The following is a 20,992-nucleotide window of genomic DNA, read 5'->3' as shown; positions in this document are numbered from 1 at the left end:
CAAATACACCTCTACGAACAAGAGCTGCATAGCCTAAGGATAATGCCAGCAAAGCAAAACAGAACCTACAAATGGATGTATGTCATGCAGATGTGCTATACCATATTCTGCAACAACAGACACAAATATCATTACCCACATTTTTCAGAAGCAAAAGTATAGATTAAGAGATTCAAGCAATGTTAACCCATGAGCAGCTGAACCAGGAGAAGGCAGGAGGCCTTTCTGGCCCACAGTCCACACTCCCATCGATACTGAGTTGTCTCCCCCAGTTACCAGCTATATTTCTCTCAGCATAAACAAGTGTTTGTTACCTGCATCATCTGAGACATTGTTTCATTGCCGTAGTAGTGCAAAGAACTGTTTCTGTCAGTGAAGTCATACTTGAAGCCTGCCAGGTGAACTTCATGGCATATGTGAAATGCTAGCGTAATGGCAATTAGCCCTGTTGTTGGATGCTTGGGTTTCTAAAACAAAACACAAAGAGCACACGTACATAAATAACTGGCAGCTTGACAGGAATAGCAAACTGGAGAACACAGCGGAAATGAGGCAGCCTGGCTCTCCTACAGATGTTTGGGTTTGTAGTTTGATCCCCTTGTGTCTCATAAGGAGTAAGGTACTGCCTGCAGGTTCTCCATGACTGGGGTGCCTGCCATGTTGGCCTTTCCTGGCATTCTCTGGTTCCTAGTGAGGGCTGAGACCATACCGTAGCCTTCCCCTCCGCACAGGCAGCAGGAAGGTCTCCCCATCCCTCTGCTCAGCAGCCTGCTTTCATGAAACTGGTTGGCCTTCATTATATCGGAGACCATTTCACCCCATCAAATTTGACTGAATCAGCAGATGTGTTCAGAATTTTCCAAATGATGGAGATCCAGACGAACAGAACAATATGATGTGTCTCAAATCTTCATTACACCAAACTAAAAAAGCATGAATGCTACTGCTATATAAATTTGGCTGCATTTGAACTTTTTCAAAGCAGGGAAATTCCAGAAGAACACAACTTTAGACCTTCCCCTACTATTTCCATTAGAAGAAAAGAAACTGTAAATAAAATTGTTTATTTCTCCCTAAAGTGATATAGCTCAGAAATAAATGCAATGTAAAATATCAAAAGCAGGTCCTAAACAGTTTTTAGCTGTGCAAAATTAAGAACACCTAACCAAAAATCAGCATTTCTGACAAGAGCATAGAACAACTCATTGTAACCACCTATCCTATGTTGTGATCAAGTACATGACTGTTTTAGCAGCAGCAGTGGCTAAAATGACCAGGGGAAGTAAATGAGGCAAGGTTTGTAGAGAAGAGTGAACTTTCATTAGACCAACAGATGAAGCTGAGGGGAAAAAGCGTCCCAGAAATGGACAAAACTTTCAGGCATTAATGCCCTTCTTCGCTAAAATAACAATTTTCTCAGAGACCAAATGAGCTACACACTTTTGGTAGCTGCAATCAAACTTCAAACTGAGCACAAAATCATGTGCTTTTTTGAGCTCTTACCCAAGGCTCAGTTCATTTGCCTCTGAAAACAAAGCAGGCAAACCTGAACAACTGCAGTACTGGACAGCTCTGTGCAGGGAGAAGGCTGATGCACTCGCTGATACAGAAAAAGACTTTTTGTATCACATGATAAAATAACAAATCCCCAGGAGAAAGTTACTGACAGCAGCTCTGTAAGCCTGATTTAAGTCACAGAATTGAACAATCACCTTTTATGCAGAATTTTTTTTGTATCTTCATTCAACTCTTGGAGTAATCCAGAAATAACATCAACTTAAAATGCACACTATTGCCCAGGGCTCCTCCCAGTTAGCAAAACGACTTTCTGCCCTGGGGGCCCAATATCATAAACTTCGTGGTGACTCTGTTGCAATGTCCATACTAAACAGGACCCCAAAATTATGGCAGGAATGCTACATGTCAGCATTAGTGCTATTTGGAAATACCAGGAATATCACAGGCTGCAACTAGCTCCGTTTACCTTTGGCTATCATAAAGTTCACCTCAAAAGAATACACTAAAAAAAGCAACACTACTTCTAAAATGTATTATCACACTAGCACCCTAGCAATATCCTGCTATCCTTGGCCTGTAGTGAAATTTGTTCAGCCAGTCACATTTAACAGGAACAGGCACAGCCCTGGAATGACTCTGCAACACTGACTTCAGCACTGCTGGGGCAGCACATCCGATTTTACAGTTCTTCCCAGCTCTGCTAACACCATCGCAGCTGCTAACAAAAACAGAAACGCTTCTGGACCACGCACAAATGTGCACTCAGGGAACACGAGATTGGCTTACAGCAGGGAAGTTCCACCAGGAACAGTGGTCTTCAGCATCTCTTGCAGGCAGAGGGGGCTGAAGCACAGGACAGCAAAGGCAGCACCAGCCCTTCTCAGGGACGCAATATGGGACGGGGGACTCCAAAGTGGGTCCTGCAACAGGCCGTCCTGCCAGAGGGAGCCCCCAAGGCATGGCCTGCAGCTTACCCAAGCTGTGTCAGGGCGACTGCAGACGCGCAGGCTCCCAGCCTCTGAGATAGGAGGAAAAGTGAGGAAAAGCATGCCTGAGCTTGACCATTGCTGCCACCAGCAACGAGGCGCTGCAAAACCCCTCCGATGGAGCAAGTGGGATGTGGATGTGGTGGAAAGGGGCTCCAAGCACAGATGCACTCTGCCCCAGCTCTGAGCAGGGCTGCTCAGCAAGCAGGAGAGGAGCAGAGGGCATACATGCTACCGAAAGAGACTGAGGGGCCTCTGCCTCTGTACCAGCTCCAGGACACCATGCACATCTCTCTGGCTCACTCATAGTGCTGGTCTTACTTTTACTCCCACTGAGAGGGGAGCACAGGAAGAGACAGGAGGGATTTCTGGAGCTATGGAGGCCACAGATGTTCTGTGGCTCTTCAGGAGATAGTTAGGCCCAACTACTATGCTGCTTGCTTCCCACCCTTGGCTGAAGAGCTGAAATGCCACACAGTCCCAGCAAGCACACAGCCAAACTAGGTATTCCAGTTTGAGGGTTAACAGGGGAGCAAAAAGCCACTAGTAGGCTCAAAAAAGGAATGACATTTTAAAAAGAAGAAAAAAAACCCCAAAACACAAAACCTCCCAACAGCAAAAAACCTCACTTTCCTCAAATATTAGAAAGATTAAACCAGAAAAAAGTTGTGGTAGGTACTCCACAGTGACAGCCTGTCAAAAGTTTCCACACACGTCAGTTGGCTGAGCCCGATGAAGCAGCTCTGTGCAACGATGTGACCCCAGGGAACCATATTTGTGCAAAACAGCATGTGGTCAGTCCTGACTGAGCAAGGAAAGTCTCCAGCTTGAAGCCTTACCTTTCATCAGAAACATTCTTCAGTCATGAACTGACAGTTAAAATGTATTTTTATGTCCAAATTGTCGGTTAACTCACTACAACGCTTGGCATCAAAATCAGTAAGCACAAGAATGCTGCTAGACATGTGTCATTAGCATCGGATTGGAATATCCTCTATGCTCCCTAGTCCCTACCCACCCCCAGCAGCATGAAATTGCAGCAGTGTTAGAATTACTGGGTTGTTGGGTTTTTGGGAGGTTTTGTTTGTTTGGTGTGGGGTTTGGTTTTTGGTTGTTTTTTTTTGTTTTCGGGGGGGGGGGGGGCAGGCGTTGGGGTTGGTTTTGGTTTTTTTTGTTTTGTGGGTTTGAGGTTTTTGTTTGTTTGTTTAAGAAAAACTATAAAACACCCTACATTTAATAATTCAAGACTCCTTAATATTTCTAGAGGCTCCTTGGATCTGCCATGTTCCAATGCCTGTCTGCTTTTCCCAATTTTGTAAAAGGCATTATGTCTGTCCACAAAATTGGTCTCATTTAATATTAATTACAGAATCCATAAAAAGATTTTTGGCGTACAAGGCTACCCACTCTCTTTCCGGATAACATTTCCCCACCTTTTCTGAGGACCATCTAAATGCAAACTAATGCAATGTGAACCTAAAAGATGTTCTAACATAGTCCACTATAATAAACAGATAACTACCCCTGAGTACACATTTGGCTGCACAGAACTGAAGGCATGGAAGAAAAAAGCCTACCTCCTTTCTGGGAAACCTTGTTGGGAAATGAAGCCATTCATAAGCCGTTTTTCTGGTGATGCTGGGATCAAGAATCCTAATTTGACTAGATTTGTATATCATGTTCAGAGCCGGTTTCTTCCAAAAGCCTTTAGCACTCTGTAACAGGCAAGCAAATACACATTTTAGTGGCTATAAACAGTTCGTTTGGGTTTTGTAGCAACTCTAACCAGAGTAAAATCCAAGGACAGGAGGTTGAGGAAGAAAAGGAGTGCTGAACCTCCCAGAGTTCAACAGAAATACATGCCAAATCATGCTTCTGCTGTAGGATAATCCACTGCAGCAGCAGAGGCTGGGGCCGGCTGGCTGGAAGAGAGCTTTGCCGAAAGATCCCTGATGGACAACGCACACCAGCAGCATGCCTTGGGAGGCAGTAAATGCTTATTGTGTCCTTGGCTGCATTAATAAAACCGTAGAGAACACACAGAGAGAAGTCATCATTCTCAAGTACTTTGTACTAAGCCTTTCTGCAGTCTCACAAATGCTGTTTTGGGCTCCTCCCTCTGCAAGACAGAACGTCAAACTACGGCAAGCTCAGCAGAAGGCCTCTAAAACGGCCAAGGGGCCAGAGCACAGAGCAAACAAGAGGGGTCTGAGAAGGCTAGGTTTGTTCAGCCCATCTGCAACTATCTGGTAGGGGTTTTACAAAAAGAAACAGGATAAGAGTCTTCTCAGAGGCCCACAGTGAAAGGATGAGGAAAAATTCTTTCCTGTGAGGGTGGTGCAGTACTGAAACAGAGATTGTGACAATATCCCTGGAAGTACTCAAAACGTACCTGATTAATGCCCTGAGAACCTGGTATGGCTTTGAACTTGGCCCTGCTCTCTTTCAACAGGGCTTTGGATAAAGACTTGCAGAGAGAGGGCCCTTCCAATATTATTTTGTAATTTCACCAAGTGCGCAGGATAAATTAATCTGGGAAATGGCTGGAACATGCATATCAGAATATGAAACAGTGCTAGGAAGAGTATAAAAAGGTATTTCCAAGAGGAAAACTGCTTTGGGGTGAGGAACTGATCAAATATGTCAGTGAGAAAGAGGACAGAAGCATCTATGGGAAAGGGATATTGAGCAGACTGACTGGGAGATCTAGTGCTCCCCCCAGCTAGGAGGACTAAGGTTAAAAACAAAACAGGTATTTCACATGAGAGGTGTGTAGCAAGCTGAGCCAAAGTGCATTAATAATTAAACTCACTATTTTCTGACCACTTAGTATCTCCCAAAGCCACTTCAAGTCACGTGGTTTGAAAACGATGAGAACAACCGTCGTATTAGGGTCATAGTGGATCGGATCTGAGAAGATGGATTCTGGGTAAGAAAGGCGGAAAGTCGTTCTCCTCCCAACATCGTCTTCATACCCTATAACAGGGCCATTATTCATTCTGCAGAGGACAGAGACACAGAGATGGCAATGACTACCCCACCCAAGTCCCTACTGTGCAGTGGCTGGCACGTGCATTAGTATGTGGGACAGACAGCGTGTCCAGGTACAGGAGGGTTTAGTGGCTCAGCATTTACTTATCACATTATGTGGTACATGAGCAATTATCAGATGCACTCACCCTCTAACTCAGAGGGATCAAGCACATAAGGGAACTTCGCCAAGGTGGTTTAGAATACAATCACACAATTGCTTATCATGTGTCACTCGAGCAGAAGGCTGCCTGATTTGGCTCAAACACAGAAACTGGAGAAGACCAAAGAATATCTGGCTTGGAGAATGATCCCATAGCTCCATTCATGCTACTAGATGATCCAAGTCATACAGGAGGCAATTCAAGAATGTTTTAATACTCTTCACTGTCTACAGCATATAGGAGCAGGAATTACGACTGTACCTGATGCTAATACATCTTTATGTTTGCTTTTTTGTTTGGGTTTTCTTTTTTGTGGGTTTTTTTGGTGTTTTTTTTTTGGTTTTTTTTTTTTTAATATTACCTGTACAGCTGCCACTGCTTTGGGATATAACATTGATAAGCAGCGAGAAGGTGGGTCAGGTCTCACTGCTCTGAGATGTTAGAGGGGCTGTGTTTAAGTCTCCAGCTTGCAGTTTTTGCTTGGTGGCTGTGTTGCATATTCTTTGGAGAATTCAGGCAGTCTGTATGCTCCATTCCTGCCCGTGTGACTGACTGCTCAGAACAGGAGGCACACTGCTTAGGAGCAGACGTTTGCAAAACTAGGTATACAGGCAAGGGAACATTTCAAAATTTTAACAGAAGTCGTCATTAAATACAGAATGTAAACACCAACTCTTTGTTCACTCACAGTAAACAAACGTGTACTACATTTCTGAAACAGTTTTGAATTTAGAGCTGTTTTTAAATGTGTGACACCAGCCTACACAAAGATCTCCATTTTAAGAAGAGCGGATAGATCTACAAGGAGCCCAAATACTTGAAATAGTTTAAAAATAATCCATGGAGCTTCCTTGCATCATTATACTAGTGAAAATAAGTGCAAGGTGGGCTTTTTCCATAAACACAAAGTTGTCAGGCAAGGAAAGTTTCCTAAGAACAGGAATATTATCTGGATCACCTTCTATAGTTTTAAGTTTATAAGAGGAGCTACAACTGAAGAATTGCATGTATTCATATATACCTTACCAGTACATTTTTAAAGGCATGTCAAACTCCAGGCTTTGTATACAAAACTTTTTAGGGTAGTGCCTGAAGACTGAAACACTATCACTAAAATTGATGGAAAAGTAACAAAAATGAGATATTGTTCAATGCTCAACACAATGTTGAAGCAGAAAAACCGGCAGCTCAGAGGTTTTAGTGAAAGAGGGTTCAGGCACACTATATGACAGGGTATCTACAGGCAGAATGGCTGTTTAGTTAGTTACCATCTCAGTTCCTGCAAAGGAGAAACCAATTAATCTTTTCCTTAATGTGAAGAAAAATCTGTTATAATTAGCCCAATAGTCCATTTTCAGTTTGCTTGGCGTTTGAACTCTGCGGTCCCCAGCCCTTGCCGGCTCCTCTCTGAGCACTTCCCCAGTTTCCTAGTCCAGACGCCTTCTCTTCAGACCCCAGCATCCTCTGGTAGGTCAAGGCGTCTGATAAAACTTCCAACATGAATTAACATGCTTGAGAAAAAGGGGCAGACATCAGCATCATCCTTCAGTTGGCACATGCCTCGAGATGGACTTCCCAGCATAAACACTAGGTCTCATCCACTCCGAGCAATGCACGTGCCAGCACAGCAGCAAGACAGGCGTGGTATGGAAAGAGGCAGGGCTGCCCAGGATGCCAGCTCACAGCGAGGGGCACATGCAGGGCTTCAGGCTGTTAGATGCTTGGACCCCTCGCTGACGGCAGCACCTTCACATGTGTACCTGTACATGAGCTAGACTGGCCACTGAGTCATCCCTCCTCCCCTGTATCAATCAGTCTCTTAATAAAACACCCATCCATTTTCTCCTAAAATTTTTTAAATTAAGGCTGTGACAGAATAAGTAAAACAGGAAGTTTTATGCATTTTTGTTTGTATAATAACTGAAATCCAAAGCTACTGCCTGACAGCAAAAGTTCGTTAATTCTTTGCATGTACACAAAATGAAAAGGAGATACCATTTACCTTATTATCACATCATACGAGTCAATTTTCTCCCCTAATGTCTTATTTCGAAGTACTCCTCCATTACCGACCACAACACACCGTCGACAGGCAATGCTGTGGAACAAACAGAGCTTTTATTATGCACCACTTCCCTTGCTTCATATTGTTATTAATGATATATTTGCATTTAGCTGACTTATTTACTAACTGAGGTCCTGTATCTTTTACTCTCCTTGGTCCCTGCAGAGCAGTCTCAAGCCTGTATCACATGCTAAGGCTGCTTTCAAATAATGCAGCTGCATTATTTCAGGGACCGCCAAAGTCAGGAAAAGGCTTCTCTCATGTAAAACTGTTTTTATACATGTCCTAGTGGTTTGCTGTTTTAAGATCATCTAACCAGTTGGTGATATAGATGCCATTAGATAAATTATCTTTCACAATGCTTCAAACTTGTGCCAGACTGGGGATATACCAATGAGGATAGAGTATGTCTGGAAAAACTAACTCAAATTGAGGTGCTTCTGCAATATTGTACAACTCCACAACCCTAGAGATCTCCAGCATAAGCTACAGCAGCAAGATTTATGTTCACAATTTATCCTACAGGCCTCTGAACTGTACATGCGAAAACCATTAGCCCAACACGTGATGCCTCTTCAACTGAATATAATAAAAAAATATTCATTTTTCTCCTTCTACTTAGAAGTACGGTCTAAACCTGTTTAAACACGTGCTGAAGTGCATGCAGTTGTGACATAGAGGGATACGTTGATTAGAAGTTGCATTCTCACATGACTAGATTCAAATTAGACAGCATTACTACGTATATAAAACACTGAGCTACAAATTAGATCTTATACTACATCCAATCAAAACAGTAATTCCTTTTGAATTTAGAATACATTCAGAGTTAAAATGCACCCAAAAAAAAGATATTATGCAAATGCTAAACTTAAAGTAAATTCTAATGGTAAGATTTTCCAAGTTATCCAAGGTTTTCTAAGTGTATCTTTTGTTCTCTAGTGTCTTATTACTATGCTAGTAAAATGTGTGCTTTCCTAAAAAATAATTTTAAAAAACAAGCGCACAGACAGGCTTGCTGGCTTTTTACTCAAGAAATTTTGCCTCTTTAGGGAAGGTTACATCCAATGTAGAAGATTGCAAAGTCCTCTTTACAGAACAAGTACATAATTTTTTGTTGTAAAAATGCTTCTTTTTTTAGAGCAAAACAACCTGGCTGCAGTAGGAACAACGGCAAAATAAAAATATTGCTATTTTCTTCAGACACAAACAGGCTCACAGTTTACTGAGGATAAGCCACCTCCCGACTTTCAGCTCTCTCAGTTCTTCAAATAAGAAAAAGCCTCTATGCCATTTCTTACTGTAGGGGGCCCCAGGACTGTGTCCCAAGGAACAGTATAAATGTATTATATGCCCAGTCTGGCACTTTATGTGGTCTAATTAACACCTTTCTCCTTAGATAGTCCAACCTGGTTTTTCAGCTGAGGACAATATTATTCAACCAAGTCTGTTCCAGCCAAGACTGACTGACACCTCAATGTACAAAGCAGTTCCCTGTATTTCCTACAGAATTGTTAATGCAGTTATGCAGTACTGCATGTGAGCGAGGGAGAAGAAACTGGGCCTCAAAGCAATGCTGACAACCTGAAGCTTACAGAAAAAGTGCAATGAAAATAAACGCCAACTGTAGAAAGCACTGTATTTCAAAAGAAATGCTGGGATCGCACCTTCTCACCTGCTGCTTTAGGGCCACATCTGCAGAGGGAGTTACCTTTAAAATTTTATATGTGTATATATATAAATAGTGCTGCTAAATGCAGCTCTCAGGGTGGGGTGACACAGAAAAAGCAGTGTTTCCTGAGCAGCTTAGTAGAAGCCAAGCATTCATAAAAAGATTTCCAGCTAATGCCACAAGTCCACGTGACTCTGTGCCTCAGAAATCAGAGGGGTGAAAACCTGTTACACCATCCTGTCCTTGGTACGCTCATTCCCTCTACACCCACAAAGCCCTTCCCTCTCAACTCCAGGACTGCTTAAACCCATTCATTTTCAAATTAGTTTTTCAATCTAGTTTTAAGACATCCTGAGAAAGCAGACTGATGAGCATATGCCTCTTGCGGAGTTCACAGTGTGAAGAAAGGAGGAGTTATCCTTTTCCTGAATTACACTTTGTTACTTGCAGCAGTATCAGAAGAGCTAAAAGCAAGATCCTGGGCTGCAGAGAAGCAACAGCGAGGAGAAACAGAAAGGAAAAAGGAAAACTGGACAAAACAATGTGATCAGTAAGTAATGAAGGTCGAATGATGGAGAGGGGAGAAAAGTGCAGAATTAGCATATGGTTGTATCACATTTTCCTGTCATTTACAGCATGCTTCTGTAAATCACTGAAGGTTTCAATCATCTCAAACCTCTGAATTCAGTGCCACCAAAAGTTATGTGGCCACAGCTGGGTAACTGACATACAAACCTCATCACCACAATGCAAATCCTAAACTGCAACTCATACTCCAACTCTTAGTGATACCTCCTGGTGAAAGCATCCATCCCCGATGCTTGATGGACACCCTGGTTTGGGAGTGACAGATCACGCATTAACTCACCTTCAGGTCTCAATAAAAAGCCAGAAAAATTGCTCCTAATCTTGCTGAATATTTTCTTTTATACTCTCTGACTACTTGGTGTGAATGCACAACTACTATGTCAACTCCATTACAAGCGATTTGCATTATTCTGACCATGATAAGCAGCCAAAAAGTTACTTTGAGGAGGCACCGCTTGTTCTGCCCCTTGTAGATGAACTTTAAGTGACTCCTTATCACATACCTGCCAGTTTTTGGCAGAGGCCACGATTTAAGAAGCTTCTTCGCTATGTCAATCCCCATCTATTGAAATAATGCCTTCTACTGGTGTAAAACTGAAGAGCTCAGCAGGACACACTCAGGGCAGGGAGGGTAAAATAAGACCTAACTTTAGAGCTCAGCAACTGAGGTTCATGCCGCTGCAGAAACTGGGTAGCTGCCTCAAAGTCAAATCCAAACTCTCCTCCCTCTTACTGACAGATGCAGACCAGATCTTGTTCATGGCTAAGTGCTGACTAATACTACTTGGATGAAAAACTGAGTGAAATCTGAAGTTTGATTAAGTTTTTGAACTCCAGTGCCCTTCCAATAACCAATAAAGTATCTAACATTGGTATGTGAACTTTTGAAATGGATTAAGTCAACAAGCAGATCAAATACTCCTGATAAGTCGTACATACATACAGTTATAAATACAGGCAGATTAAAAAGACCAGCTTTTAATCTCTCTTAAGCTCAGGAAGTCTAAGTGGGCCAACTCAGACAGGAAGTGTGGCACAAATGTGCTATTTCTTAATTGCCTCCTCCCCTTAGCTCCCCCAAGTATTCAAGCGTCTCCAGTTACGATCATAGGTCTGTGTCCATAGTACAGATTCAACTGACAACAATAAGCAGGGATGGAAATGGTTTATGCTAGAGTGAAAAACCAGAACATAAACCAACATATGAAATGGAGATAAAGAATATGTAGCAAGGCTGGGCTGTATTCAAATATCAGTTAAATAAACTGATCTGTACTTACTGTAGATCGCAGAAACCAACACATTGATTTGATTTCCCAGCAGACTGTTACTTCCAGATATTTTACCAACCCACTTCTTAAAGTTTCCTTTTTCATAATGTTTTCATATTAAAAAAACCCGAACACTTATCCCAAAGGGTGAATGACGCTCACCCTTCTCCAAGTCAATAAATTGGCAAGAAGATAAAGAAAGTCAAGCGTCAAACAACATCAGGTGTCCTACAAGTGAAATATAACACACCCAAATGTCTGGAGGTCCAGCTTACAACTACCAGCACAATACTGATGAAAGTCAAAAATATTAAGACCCCAGCTGTAACAATTGCTATAGCAATGGCTTGAGTGACTGAGGGATTGCATTTAAGTGTTAGAGATCTGCTTAGAGTATAAATGGATCCTGATACAAATTGCATGGTAACTGATCTCCAACATCTAAATGCAATCCCTTTAGTCACTAAACCATTGCCCTATTCACACAGTGTACAAGAGCCTCTTAATCTCAGGTCTGGGCATTAGTTTACATATTTTGTTTATGTGGTGAAATGCTAAAAGGAACATTTTTCCTAGTCTGTAAAAGAAAAATGTTGTTAAATCGAAATGTAGCCTTTGAAGGTCAAAAGGCTTGCATCCTCCACATTCCACTGAAATACTGTTTCTCTGGAAAAGGAAAAAGATCTCAACTTCATCTCCTTTAACAGAAACCCCCATGGTCAGTTGAGGAATGCAATTTATTTCCTTTGAGGTTATTTAGTAAAAAGAAGATGCAGAGGTCACATTATGTTGACTCAGGATTCTGTAAATGCATTTGTAAGAATTTAACGCTGTTGAGCTTAGAGTCCTGAGAGTGCCCAGCGAGTAATTTTGAGGAAATGGGTAGAGTGGGTGTTGAGAGGTTACTCTGTGGATATGCCCCTAGGCTGGAAAACCCTTCTCCTATGGGCTGCTCCACTGAAGTCAGTGACACTGTTCTCTTCCAAAAAGTTTTGGAGAACTAGGCCTTTACACAGTGAGAATTCACCTATGTTTGGAAAAATGGCACTGTTAGGGAAAAAAAAATCCTTTGTAGCTCACTATGTACACAGTTTTACCTAAGTTGCACACAAATACAGCTACGTGAGCACCATAGATTTGGTGCTCACATAGCCTAATATTTGTCAGAATACTTTATAGCAGGTTCCCCCACTCTGCCCCAAGAAAAGTTTATAGGGAAATTGGGTTTGCATCCTGCCGAGAAGGCTGAATTAGGCAGCAACACTACAGAGCTGCCTAATAATTCTGTATTACCGGAGAATGTTGTTCGGATTCATTCACAGAGTGTTTCATGTTTAAAAGTCACTCTGTCTCGGTTAAATGTATATATAAAATCTCTTCCTTACTACAGTGGCTCATACCCTAACTGTGCTACACACAAACGCTGATGGATCTAGAAAGAATATATTGTATGAAGTCATTGTACATTTGATTTGTTTATACTACTGCCTATTAAATAGTCATAGTTCCATTCTGCTTCAGTACTACTGAAGTATATTACTTTTATTAAAATGAAGCATACTTCCCAGAACCTCTAAACATGCCTGTATCTCAGAGAACCTAACATTCAAAGGATAAATACCAATTACCTTACTTTTGATCTATAGGACAGACACCTGCATTTAAAAGGTACTATGCTGTAACTCCAAGCGTCTCTACTCTGCAGCCAAGACAATTATTGTGCTGAACTTGTGATTTCAGGAAATTTCTAATACAACATTTGGCACTCTCCTTTGAACTCCAGACAAAAGACTAGCCTTTGTCAGCCAATTCTGTATAAATTTCCCCAATTATGATACTCCTAATAGAAAATATGGGGTTCCCCGCCCCTTTCTTTTTTTCCTGTCCTTAACTTAAGAGTAAACCTGAACATCCTAGAAATAGATACTAAATACAGGGAAAGGAAGGAGGATAGTAGGTGAAGGAAAGGAAAACTGGGTATTAAAATCAAGATAATTGGTGTTCAAGCCTAAGAATTATTTTGTTCATATTCCACCCAAGTTTAATAAAAATGTGATCCTGGCATTTGGCTTGAAGCGACAATCTTCTGTTTGATCTCGATTAAAAAACAAACCAAGTACAGGCAACCTCAGCATTATTTGCATGCAAGTCTATTAAGAAGTCTGCATATTAGCATGATATATGGCAGGCTATCAGCCCATTTGCTAGACTCCAAATCTAAGAAGTCATTTGCATCACTTGGTAAACACAGGATTTTAGTATACTTGCCAACCTTACTACATTACCTTCAAAAAAAACCCCGAACCCAAACAAAAAACCTAAACCAAAACAAAACCCAACAACAACAGGAACACACACACACACACACAGAAAGCCCCTCCAAAACCAAACAAAAATCCCCGGCAGAAGTTGCTTCCAATGAAAAGATTTAAACAGGGCAATCTAATGCACCGAGTTATCTAAGGCATGCTCCACTCTGTACCACACCCTGGTTACTCCCAAAATTCCAGGAACAGCCTTTCCTAGCTGCCTGTGTCTCCCTCATTCACAGGAAAAGAAAGCTAAGCATACAAAGGAACAAGAGTACGTAGCAGGCTAGCAGATGCAGTAGCGCGGGATATGCGTAATATTTCTTTTGTGCAGAAGCAGTAGTTCGTTTGCATCTGCTTATCTCAAATGTTCTCTAGTGTGTGCTAACAATGACTTCAGAAGAGGAAGTCACATTCAATTTTTAAGGGCTGGTTTCACCTTCCTCAAGTATAAAAACATACTACAGGAAGGTGGGACTGCATTCAGCTAGCAAATTCCTAACGCACTTGTAAAAGGAAATCTGTATGTTTAAGCTCCCTCACAGAAAAATTATTCTTGAATGCTGGTGCTACACGTTTAAAACTGAACTTAAATCTTGGAATCAGTTACATATTGCTTGGATACTGCCAGTCAGATCTGCAGCTTGGCTAACTTAAGCAATTTCAGGATAACCCCACTGACATTCCTTTTCAGATAAATATTAAAAAGGCAATGAACAGAAGCAGTAGCAAACAAACCATCTCACCTGTCATTTTCATTCGAAAGTCCACAGTTCTGCAGTCTTGAAAGGGCTAAACGAAAAAATTGCTCTAGAAAGCAAACAAAGATTAATGAAAATGTTCAGTGCTTTCCAATATAAAATTAAGCATGCCACCCTGACTACAGCATTTTCAGACACAGTAGTTTTTATGTACTGTGCATAAAAACTCAGAATAACACCACTTATAATTTAGGGCCACAGGTCAATCAATGATGCCAAAGAAACTCAGGTTTATCAGAGCTCCTCTCTGGGAAGCTTTTCCTGCCCCAACACTCTTCTGTTGGAAAACAGCATGGGGTTTGTATAAAAATAAAAAAAATCTTAGTTACAGTAAAAAAAAAATCATCAGAAGAGTTTCCAAGACCTGCATCCTAATTGACTCTCTTTTTCCTTCTACCCACCTTCAGCTGAAACAGAAACTGCCTTGACCCAAGAGGAGGGGCTGCACAGCCAGGGACAGTAACATCGTTACGTGTCTCGGGAGAGACATCGAAACAGCCTCCGCTCACTGGCGAAGCTGGGCAGAGGCACCTTCCCAGGCCTCCCTTGGTGGGCAGGTGCCTGCTGGACACTCAACGTGCCTCTGAGAGGGGGCCTCAACTCATTCCCAGACATACTTTTCCTCACCACAACCCCAGAGGTGTGGGAAAATGCACCATCCTTGTTACACTGATAGAGGGCAAATCGAGCACGTAAAGCCCAGATCTGCAGTGTGCTAGGAAGGTATGCTGCTCAGTGTTAAAAACTCTGAGACTTGACACTTTACAACCCTTTCCAAAAGGGTGACTAAGACCCTTAGGGTCTCTGGCCCTGCTTACTCTGCCCTGACCAATGTGGACAGCAGACATGAACAGGCAAACACTTTGTGTGGGTACAGCAGCCATGCAACAGCAGGAACACCCTCTGTAGCCCCAGTAACACCTTCCCTGGTGGGAGGAACTAGCCCAGTAAAAGGAAAATTTTGCTGATGTAACTACCCCAACCTGGGGACTCTTGCCTCAGCAGGACTCTGGATCCCGATCAGCTTACATGTGTTGATTGAACCCCATCACACTGACCCAGCTAATATTTCACCTAGCAAAGCACTAGCTAAATATCTTTAGCACTCCAGCCCACGTAAAATGAAATTAAGCTGAATAAGCTCCACTTTTCCTCACTCCCACCTTTCTGGAGCTTTCTCTGCTAAGAGGGGCAACCACCACACGATATTTTATTTGCTAAAAACAGAAAGGTGCCAGGTCAGAGGGACGAAATGAAACCATTAAGTCTCTGCTAGCTACCCCCAAAAGGATTGGCATCGGTGAACAGGAAAAGACCAAGGCCAGAGATTCAGGTGGCTTTACATGCCATTTAGATATTTCTGTTTAAAAAAAAGGTACGTGGGGAACACAAACCTGCTCTCTTTATTCCATAAGGTAGTTCAAACTTATCACTTCCGTGGAACTCTGCCACTCTGATAAAATCATTAGCGCACAGGAACGGATATATTTTGTCAACACTAATGAAGGGAAAAAGTAAGAACTTTCAAATATCCATATGATGTATTTGAATAAGCCAATAATTAATGCAATTGCTTTTAAAAAAAGCTTTCTTTATCCTACTTCAAGTATTATCAATTTTGAAAAGAAGAAAACTCGAACACAGTGAAAGAAATAGGTGACAGAAAAGGGGAAGATTTTATAATGGAAAATATAGGTAGAGAGTGAGATAAAATGATTTCTCTGCTACTGTAAGTTATATAGTCATTAAAATCACATGACTGAAAGCTTACACCATGAGACAGAATGTTTAAGGGAACACATAACCCAGGAAGACAACTAATAATTTCAGGTTTGAAAAGTATGTAACAGAGGCAGCAAGGAAAATTAAGAGTTATCATATATGACAATTTAATAAATAAAAATGGGATTTGAAACAAGGTGTTTTAACTTGAAAATACCACCTCCTGAAGACATCAGCTTATTTGCTATGTGCTCCCATTCCAAACAAGTAGCACCTAATGGCTGTGTTGACATTAGTAAGTAGTTTGGGGCAACAGGAGCATATCCATACAGCAAAAAAGTATGGAGTTCTCATATCCATATTACACACACCTTGGCTTTTGTTTTTTTTTTACCCTGGAGTAACTCTAGTAGGGTCCCACAGATTTAACACCCCTTAACAGCTGCAGCACATCGGGTGTGCTCTGGCAGTGCACCTTCTGGCTTAGCCAGAAGTTGGATGTCTGAAAGAAGCCCAGGGCACATGTGCCAGGGCCACCCTGCAATGAGAAGCATGGCATGTGGAGATCATGAGAAGGTTTGCCTCAAAAGTGAATTCCTCCTGCAAACTAGAACATGACAGCATCATACCTTATAAGCATCAAGATAGAAAGAATGGGTCACTTCTTTCTTCAAAAGACAGTATCCACAGACAAGGGTTATCTCATAGCAGGGAAGGGACTCTTATACCATATCTGCCAAGTCAAGCCAAATGAATGAACAGTAGACTCAATCCTGCAAAATGCTACCATGCACTTGGCTTCACCGTGGAGTTAAGTGGACACGCACTCACTGAACTGGTTGACTCTGTAGCGATCCTGCATACTAGGTCTTATATTAAAATGTTATCACAGAAGTATACAGTCGCAGTGAGAAAACCTAGTGTTGATCATAAATACCCACAGACAGCTCATGACTTGTTTCTCAATTAAGAATATTAATAGCTGCTAAAAAAACCCCTCCCTCTCAGTTTCACAAATCAAGTATCTCACTCTTTAAGCCCTACATTTTCAGAAAATCCAGTAAAAAGGAAAAGCCAAAACAAAAAAAAACAACAAAACACCACAGCCCACACACCAAGAACTGAGCCATAGGTTAACTAAGCAAGACCAGCTAACTTTGAGACATCATGTACTAAACACCCATATTAAATTTAATAGCTTGCCTTGCTGTTCAGAAGCAGCTGGTAAGCTTAGACATAATAAATAATTTACCTACTGCAAAGAGATTCTTAATTCTAGCCCTTTTAGCTCTGGTTCCTTTCCAGTAAATAATTCTGCCACGTTAGAAATCCCTTCAGCCTCCCAAGGCTATTACCAAAGTGCACAGACCAGATCTTCAGCTCCTGCAAACTATCTCTGTAAAGCAGCTATGGAAATGTGCAAGAGACACTGTTCTAGATCTGCACCAACCTTCTTCTCACTGTGCATCTCTGAGTCCATTCCTGCCCCCTTCCTCAGCACCAGAGCTATACTGCTGTGCCTGACACAGAGACAGCCAAGGCACACTCCATGGGCGAGGGACCTAGGACCACCTCTCTGGGCCAGGCAGTTAACCAAAACTGAAAGACTACAGGACTGCTTTGGGGAGGACAAACCAGAGATCCTTCTGTGTTCTTTAAAATAATAACAGCACTGAATTAAAGCCATGTTTTCTTGTACACAAAGAGGACCAAGAACCCAGAAGCAATGGTGTCTTTGCTCAGAGGTTTAAGACTCCTTCAGCCAGGACTTGGTCTAAACATCTTCCCAAGCTTTCCCAGGGCCATACTCAATGTTTGCTCATGTAAAACATAAGACCAAAATTATAGCCTGTCTGCTGCTGGTCTTGTAGCACCTCCTTGATCTCTCATTTAAGACTTGTGCTTCTAGTAACAAAAACTCCCAGTATTTCCTCACAAACCTCTTGGATGCACTTTTGTGACCAGATACCTTCTTTGGTTTGGGTTGAGGCTCCTCCTTTTTTCATCTGACTGCTTCTTTACAAAGGAAACTTCCTATGAGTACCTTAGCGGAGGATACCTGCGGCAGATGTACCCACCTTGATAAAAAACAGGGCTTTCTGACTGTTGAAAAAAAGCAGCAGCTGAATCTTTTCACACCCTTACTGCAGCTGTTGGCATGTACCCAGTCACCAGCAGACGGAGGCCTGGGCCAACAGGAACTGACACAGCCATCTATGACCACAGGTCGGAGTTGACTAGGGTATAAATGGGGTCCTGCCAGAGGCCAAATTGAGTCCGTCCCCCTCAGAGCAGCGGGTCTGCAGTCAGGGACCCTCCCCTGGCATCGGGACACCACCCAAGGTAACTCCTCAAGGTTGAGAGCCCTGGTCTTATTAGGTAAGTGATTGCACGTCTTGAGTCATCGTTCTAAAACTTAGGAATTCTGAAGTCGGCTGTGTAGTATTAATTCCCGTTGGCTCCCTGAATGTGTGGTTTACTAATGTTCACTGGAGTAACAAAACATTTTTTATTAGAATAAATATTATTTTGAGTTACCTCACCTGCCTAATTTGACTTTGTGCATCTCCATGGCAATACCTACACACAATTCAACAATACTATCAGAGGAACAAAAAAACCATGAAAAATCCCAAATTTCATTAAAATTAAAATTCCATTGAAGGGGAAGAATCTTATATCATTAAAGACTGGACGAACTTCTGCACATTTCGTACTCCTCTTTCCAAATAAAATGAAGAGGTTTTCAAAACTACCCTGGTCCCTGTCTGCTACACTTGGCTACCAAAAATTCCTAATCTTTTAAGTCTACGTTCTTAATAGCAGAATGACTGAGTTTCGGTCTTGGACATGAAGGCTTCTTTTACAGGAAAAGTATAGGGGAAAAGAAAATCAAGGCTTGTATTTCAATCATTAAAATATTTTCACTGGTACTAGCTACAGTATCTGAAGAGGAAGTATTTATTTATTCAGTACATACACCAGCATGTTGAGCTAGTTGTGTGGTATTGCTCAGATACTAATCAGTGACAAGCTAAACAATATGTGTTGCCACAACCAGGAAAAGCACCAATGAACACAAGCCCAAAAGCTTCACCTTCCAGAGGTGAAACAAAATGTGAATCTGTCCAGAATATGTAAACAGCCCATTTCTACCTCAGTCAGCACAGCCTTTCCCTTCCCCCTCACTTCCCACAGAAGACTCACCCCAGTAAAGATTCAAATGCTGGTTTCAGTAGACAAGTGTCCAGCACGTTACTTCTCTCCACAGCCGTAGGTGGCAGCCTGCAAAAGAAGAATTTCAAAGAAACAGCAAGAACATGAACAGGTAGCAGCAACAAGGCAGGGAAACTTGGACAAGCCAAATTAGTAAAAGCTGATTACTGAGTTAACACCACACCAAATTTTCATGATTGGCTCTGTCAGTATTATAAAGAGGGATCTTTTTCATGGTGGTACGATTACTTTTACTAGTAAAGGCTTTCATCTCACGGTGATGCTCCAAGGGGTCTGCAACCTCCCTTGCTCATCCATAACCAGAGGTGAGATCTCAGGCCCACCTGCAGAGAAGGAGGACACCTGGGCTGAATCACCCCTGCAGCCATACTAGATGGCATCACCAGCACTCCTCAGAGAGGAGAGGGGAGTCTTGTTTGGAGAGGGGAACAGACAGCACCACATAGGGTACTTCAAGGAAAATTAAATTCTTTAGGGATAAGTCATTCCTCTCATAATAAGCCTAAGACTTACACTTCTAAGCATATTCCCACCTTGGTGATTTAGCCCAATTAATAATAAATACAAAGCCCAGAAAGGAGAGTAAGCAATGCTTGCATCTGGGCTGCATTAAGACCAGAAGGATGAAACCACCACATTAGAACCACAAGCCAAACAGACCATTAAGGTTAATTGCTTTTGGTAACCTCAAGTTGTCATGTGAACACTGACACTGAGATAGCACCCTATGAAATGTATCAGCTGGCCAGCTCGCTGCTCTCCAGTATCAGTCTCACAGATGGTGTTTTGCAGGATGGCTTCAGAGAGAGCAGAGGCCTGCTTTTAAGTTTAAGCACAGGCACTAATTAGTCCCACAAACCTAATTGAAGGAATTTACTAGCACAAGATCTGCTTATACATACACTTGCATGTCACAAGTGAACCACATCTCTGATTTATTAAATTTTAGGCACAAAAGTTGCCCTTGTAGCTCTGCTAATTTTATTCGGGCATAACTCAGAATTGCAGAAATTTGGAAGTTGTAAACAAATGTTCTTCCAGGAATTCATTGCTTGTTAGACAGTCACTGTAAGTGGCCATAAATATTAACCCAACACTGGAAACATGACATGGACAAATTCCTTTCTGCCAGACATATTACAATTGTGTTCATAACAGAAACTGCCAATGGACACAGCTGTACAATAACCAATTGAACAGTGAGCCTACAGACAAAGGCTACAGATTTTAGTCTCAATCCCTCCCACCTGCCCCAAACCCAACCAACTAGCCAACAAAACCTCACCACAAGAATATTTAACTGCTGAACTTACTGGGTAACTCCACTGGTCTCATAGGAAGGACGAGCCCTCACAGAGGAAGTCTGTCCATAAAAGCTAATCCTGCAAAAAGGGAAATGTCACAACACTGTGGTTTGCTATAAACACAAACCACAACACAAAGCCATTCATATCAATTGTATGCTATAAACAAGACAGATAGAGGCACATCCATCACTACTTTTAAAAGCTATCACTATTATCTTCATAACACAAACACACTGGTCAGTCCTGGTCACACAACGCCAAGGCCAATGGAAACTCAACATCTTCGATAAGCACCCTGCATTTTAGGTCCCAGGCCACCTGTCCCACGCAGCCTGGAGACGGTGAAAGATCACTTCCCACAG

The 20,992-nt window shown here is 42.0% G+C and overlaps 1 protein-coding gene across 7 annotated transcripts in view; it reads right to left on the bottom strand.

Moving 5' to 3' along the window:
• The window catches only part of ST3GAL6 (ST3 beta-galactoside alpha-2,3-sialyltransferase 6), a 49,037-nt gene that overhangs the window by 6,205 nt on the left and 21,840 nt on the right, over positions 1–20,992 (bottom strand). For 6 of the 7 annotated variants that reach the window (XM_064467185.1, XM_064467178.1, XM_064467194.1 and 3 more), the window contains 8 exons: positions 20,637–20,705; positions 19,294–19,371; positions 15,759–15,862; positions 14,350–14,413; positions 7,701–7,796; positions 5,317–5,503; positions 4,082–4,219; positions 315–467 (listed from right to left, as the gene is read on the bottom strand). In XM_064467185.1, coding sequence (XP_064323255.1) covers positions 315–467; positions 4,082–4,219; positions 5,317–5,503; positions 7,701–7,796; positions 14,350–14,413; positions 15,759–15,862; positions 19,294–19,371; positions 20,637–20,705 — 889 coding nt within the window. The remainder of the gene's footprint in view (positions 1–314; positions 468–4,081; positions 4,220–5,316; positions 5,504–7,700; positions 7,797–14,349; positions 14,414–15,758; positions 15,863–19,293; positions 19,372–20,636; positions 20,706–20,992) is intronic. The other variant, XM_064467168.1, reaches the window with a different exon arrangement.

The sequence above is a fragment of the Phalacrocorax carbo genome, chromosome 1 (assembly GCF_963921805.1).
Source record: "Phalacrocorax carbo chromosome 1, bPhaCar2.1, whole genome shotgun sequence".
Classification (NCBI taxonomy): Eukaryota; Metazoa; Chordata; class Aves; order Suliformes; family Phalacrocoracidae; genus Phalacrocorax; species Phalacrocorax carbo.
The sequence above is the reverse complement of the archived record's forward strand: the minus strand, read 5'-3'. Positions and strand labels throughout refer to the sequence as shown.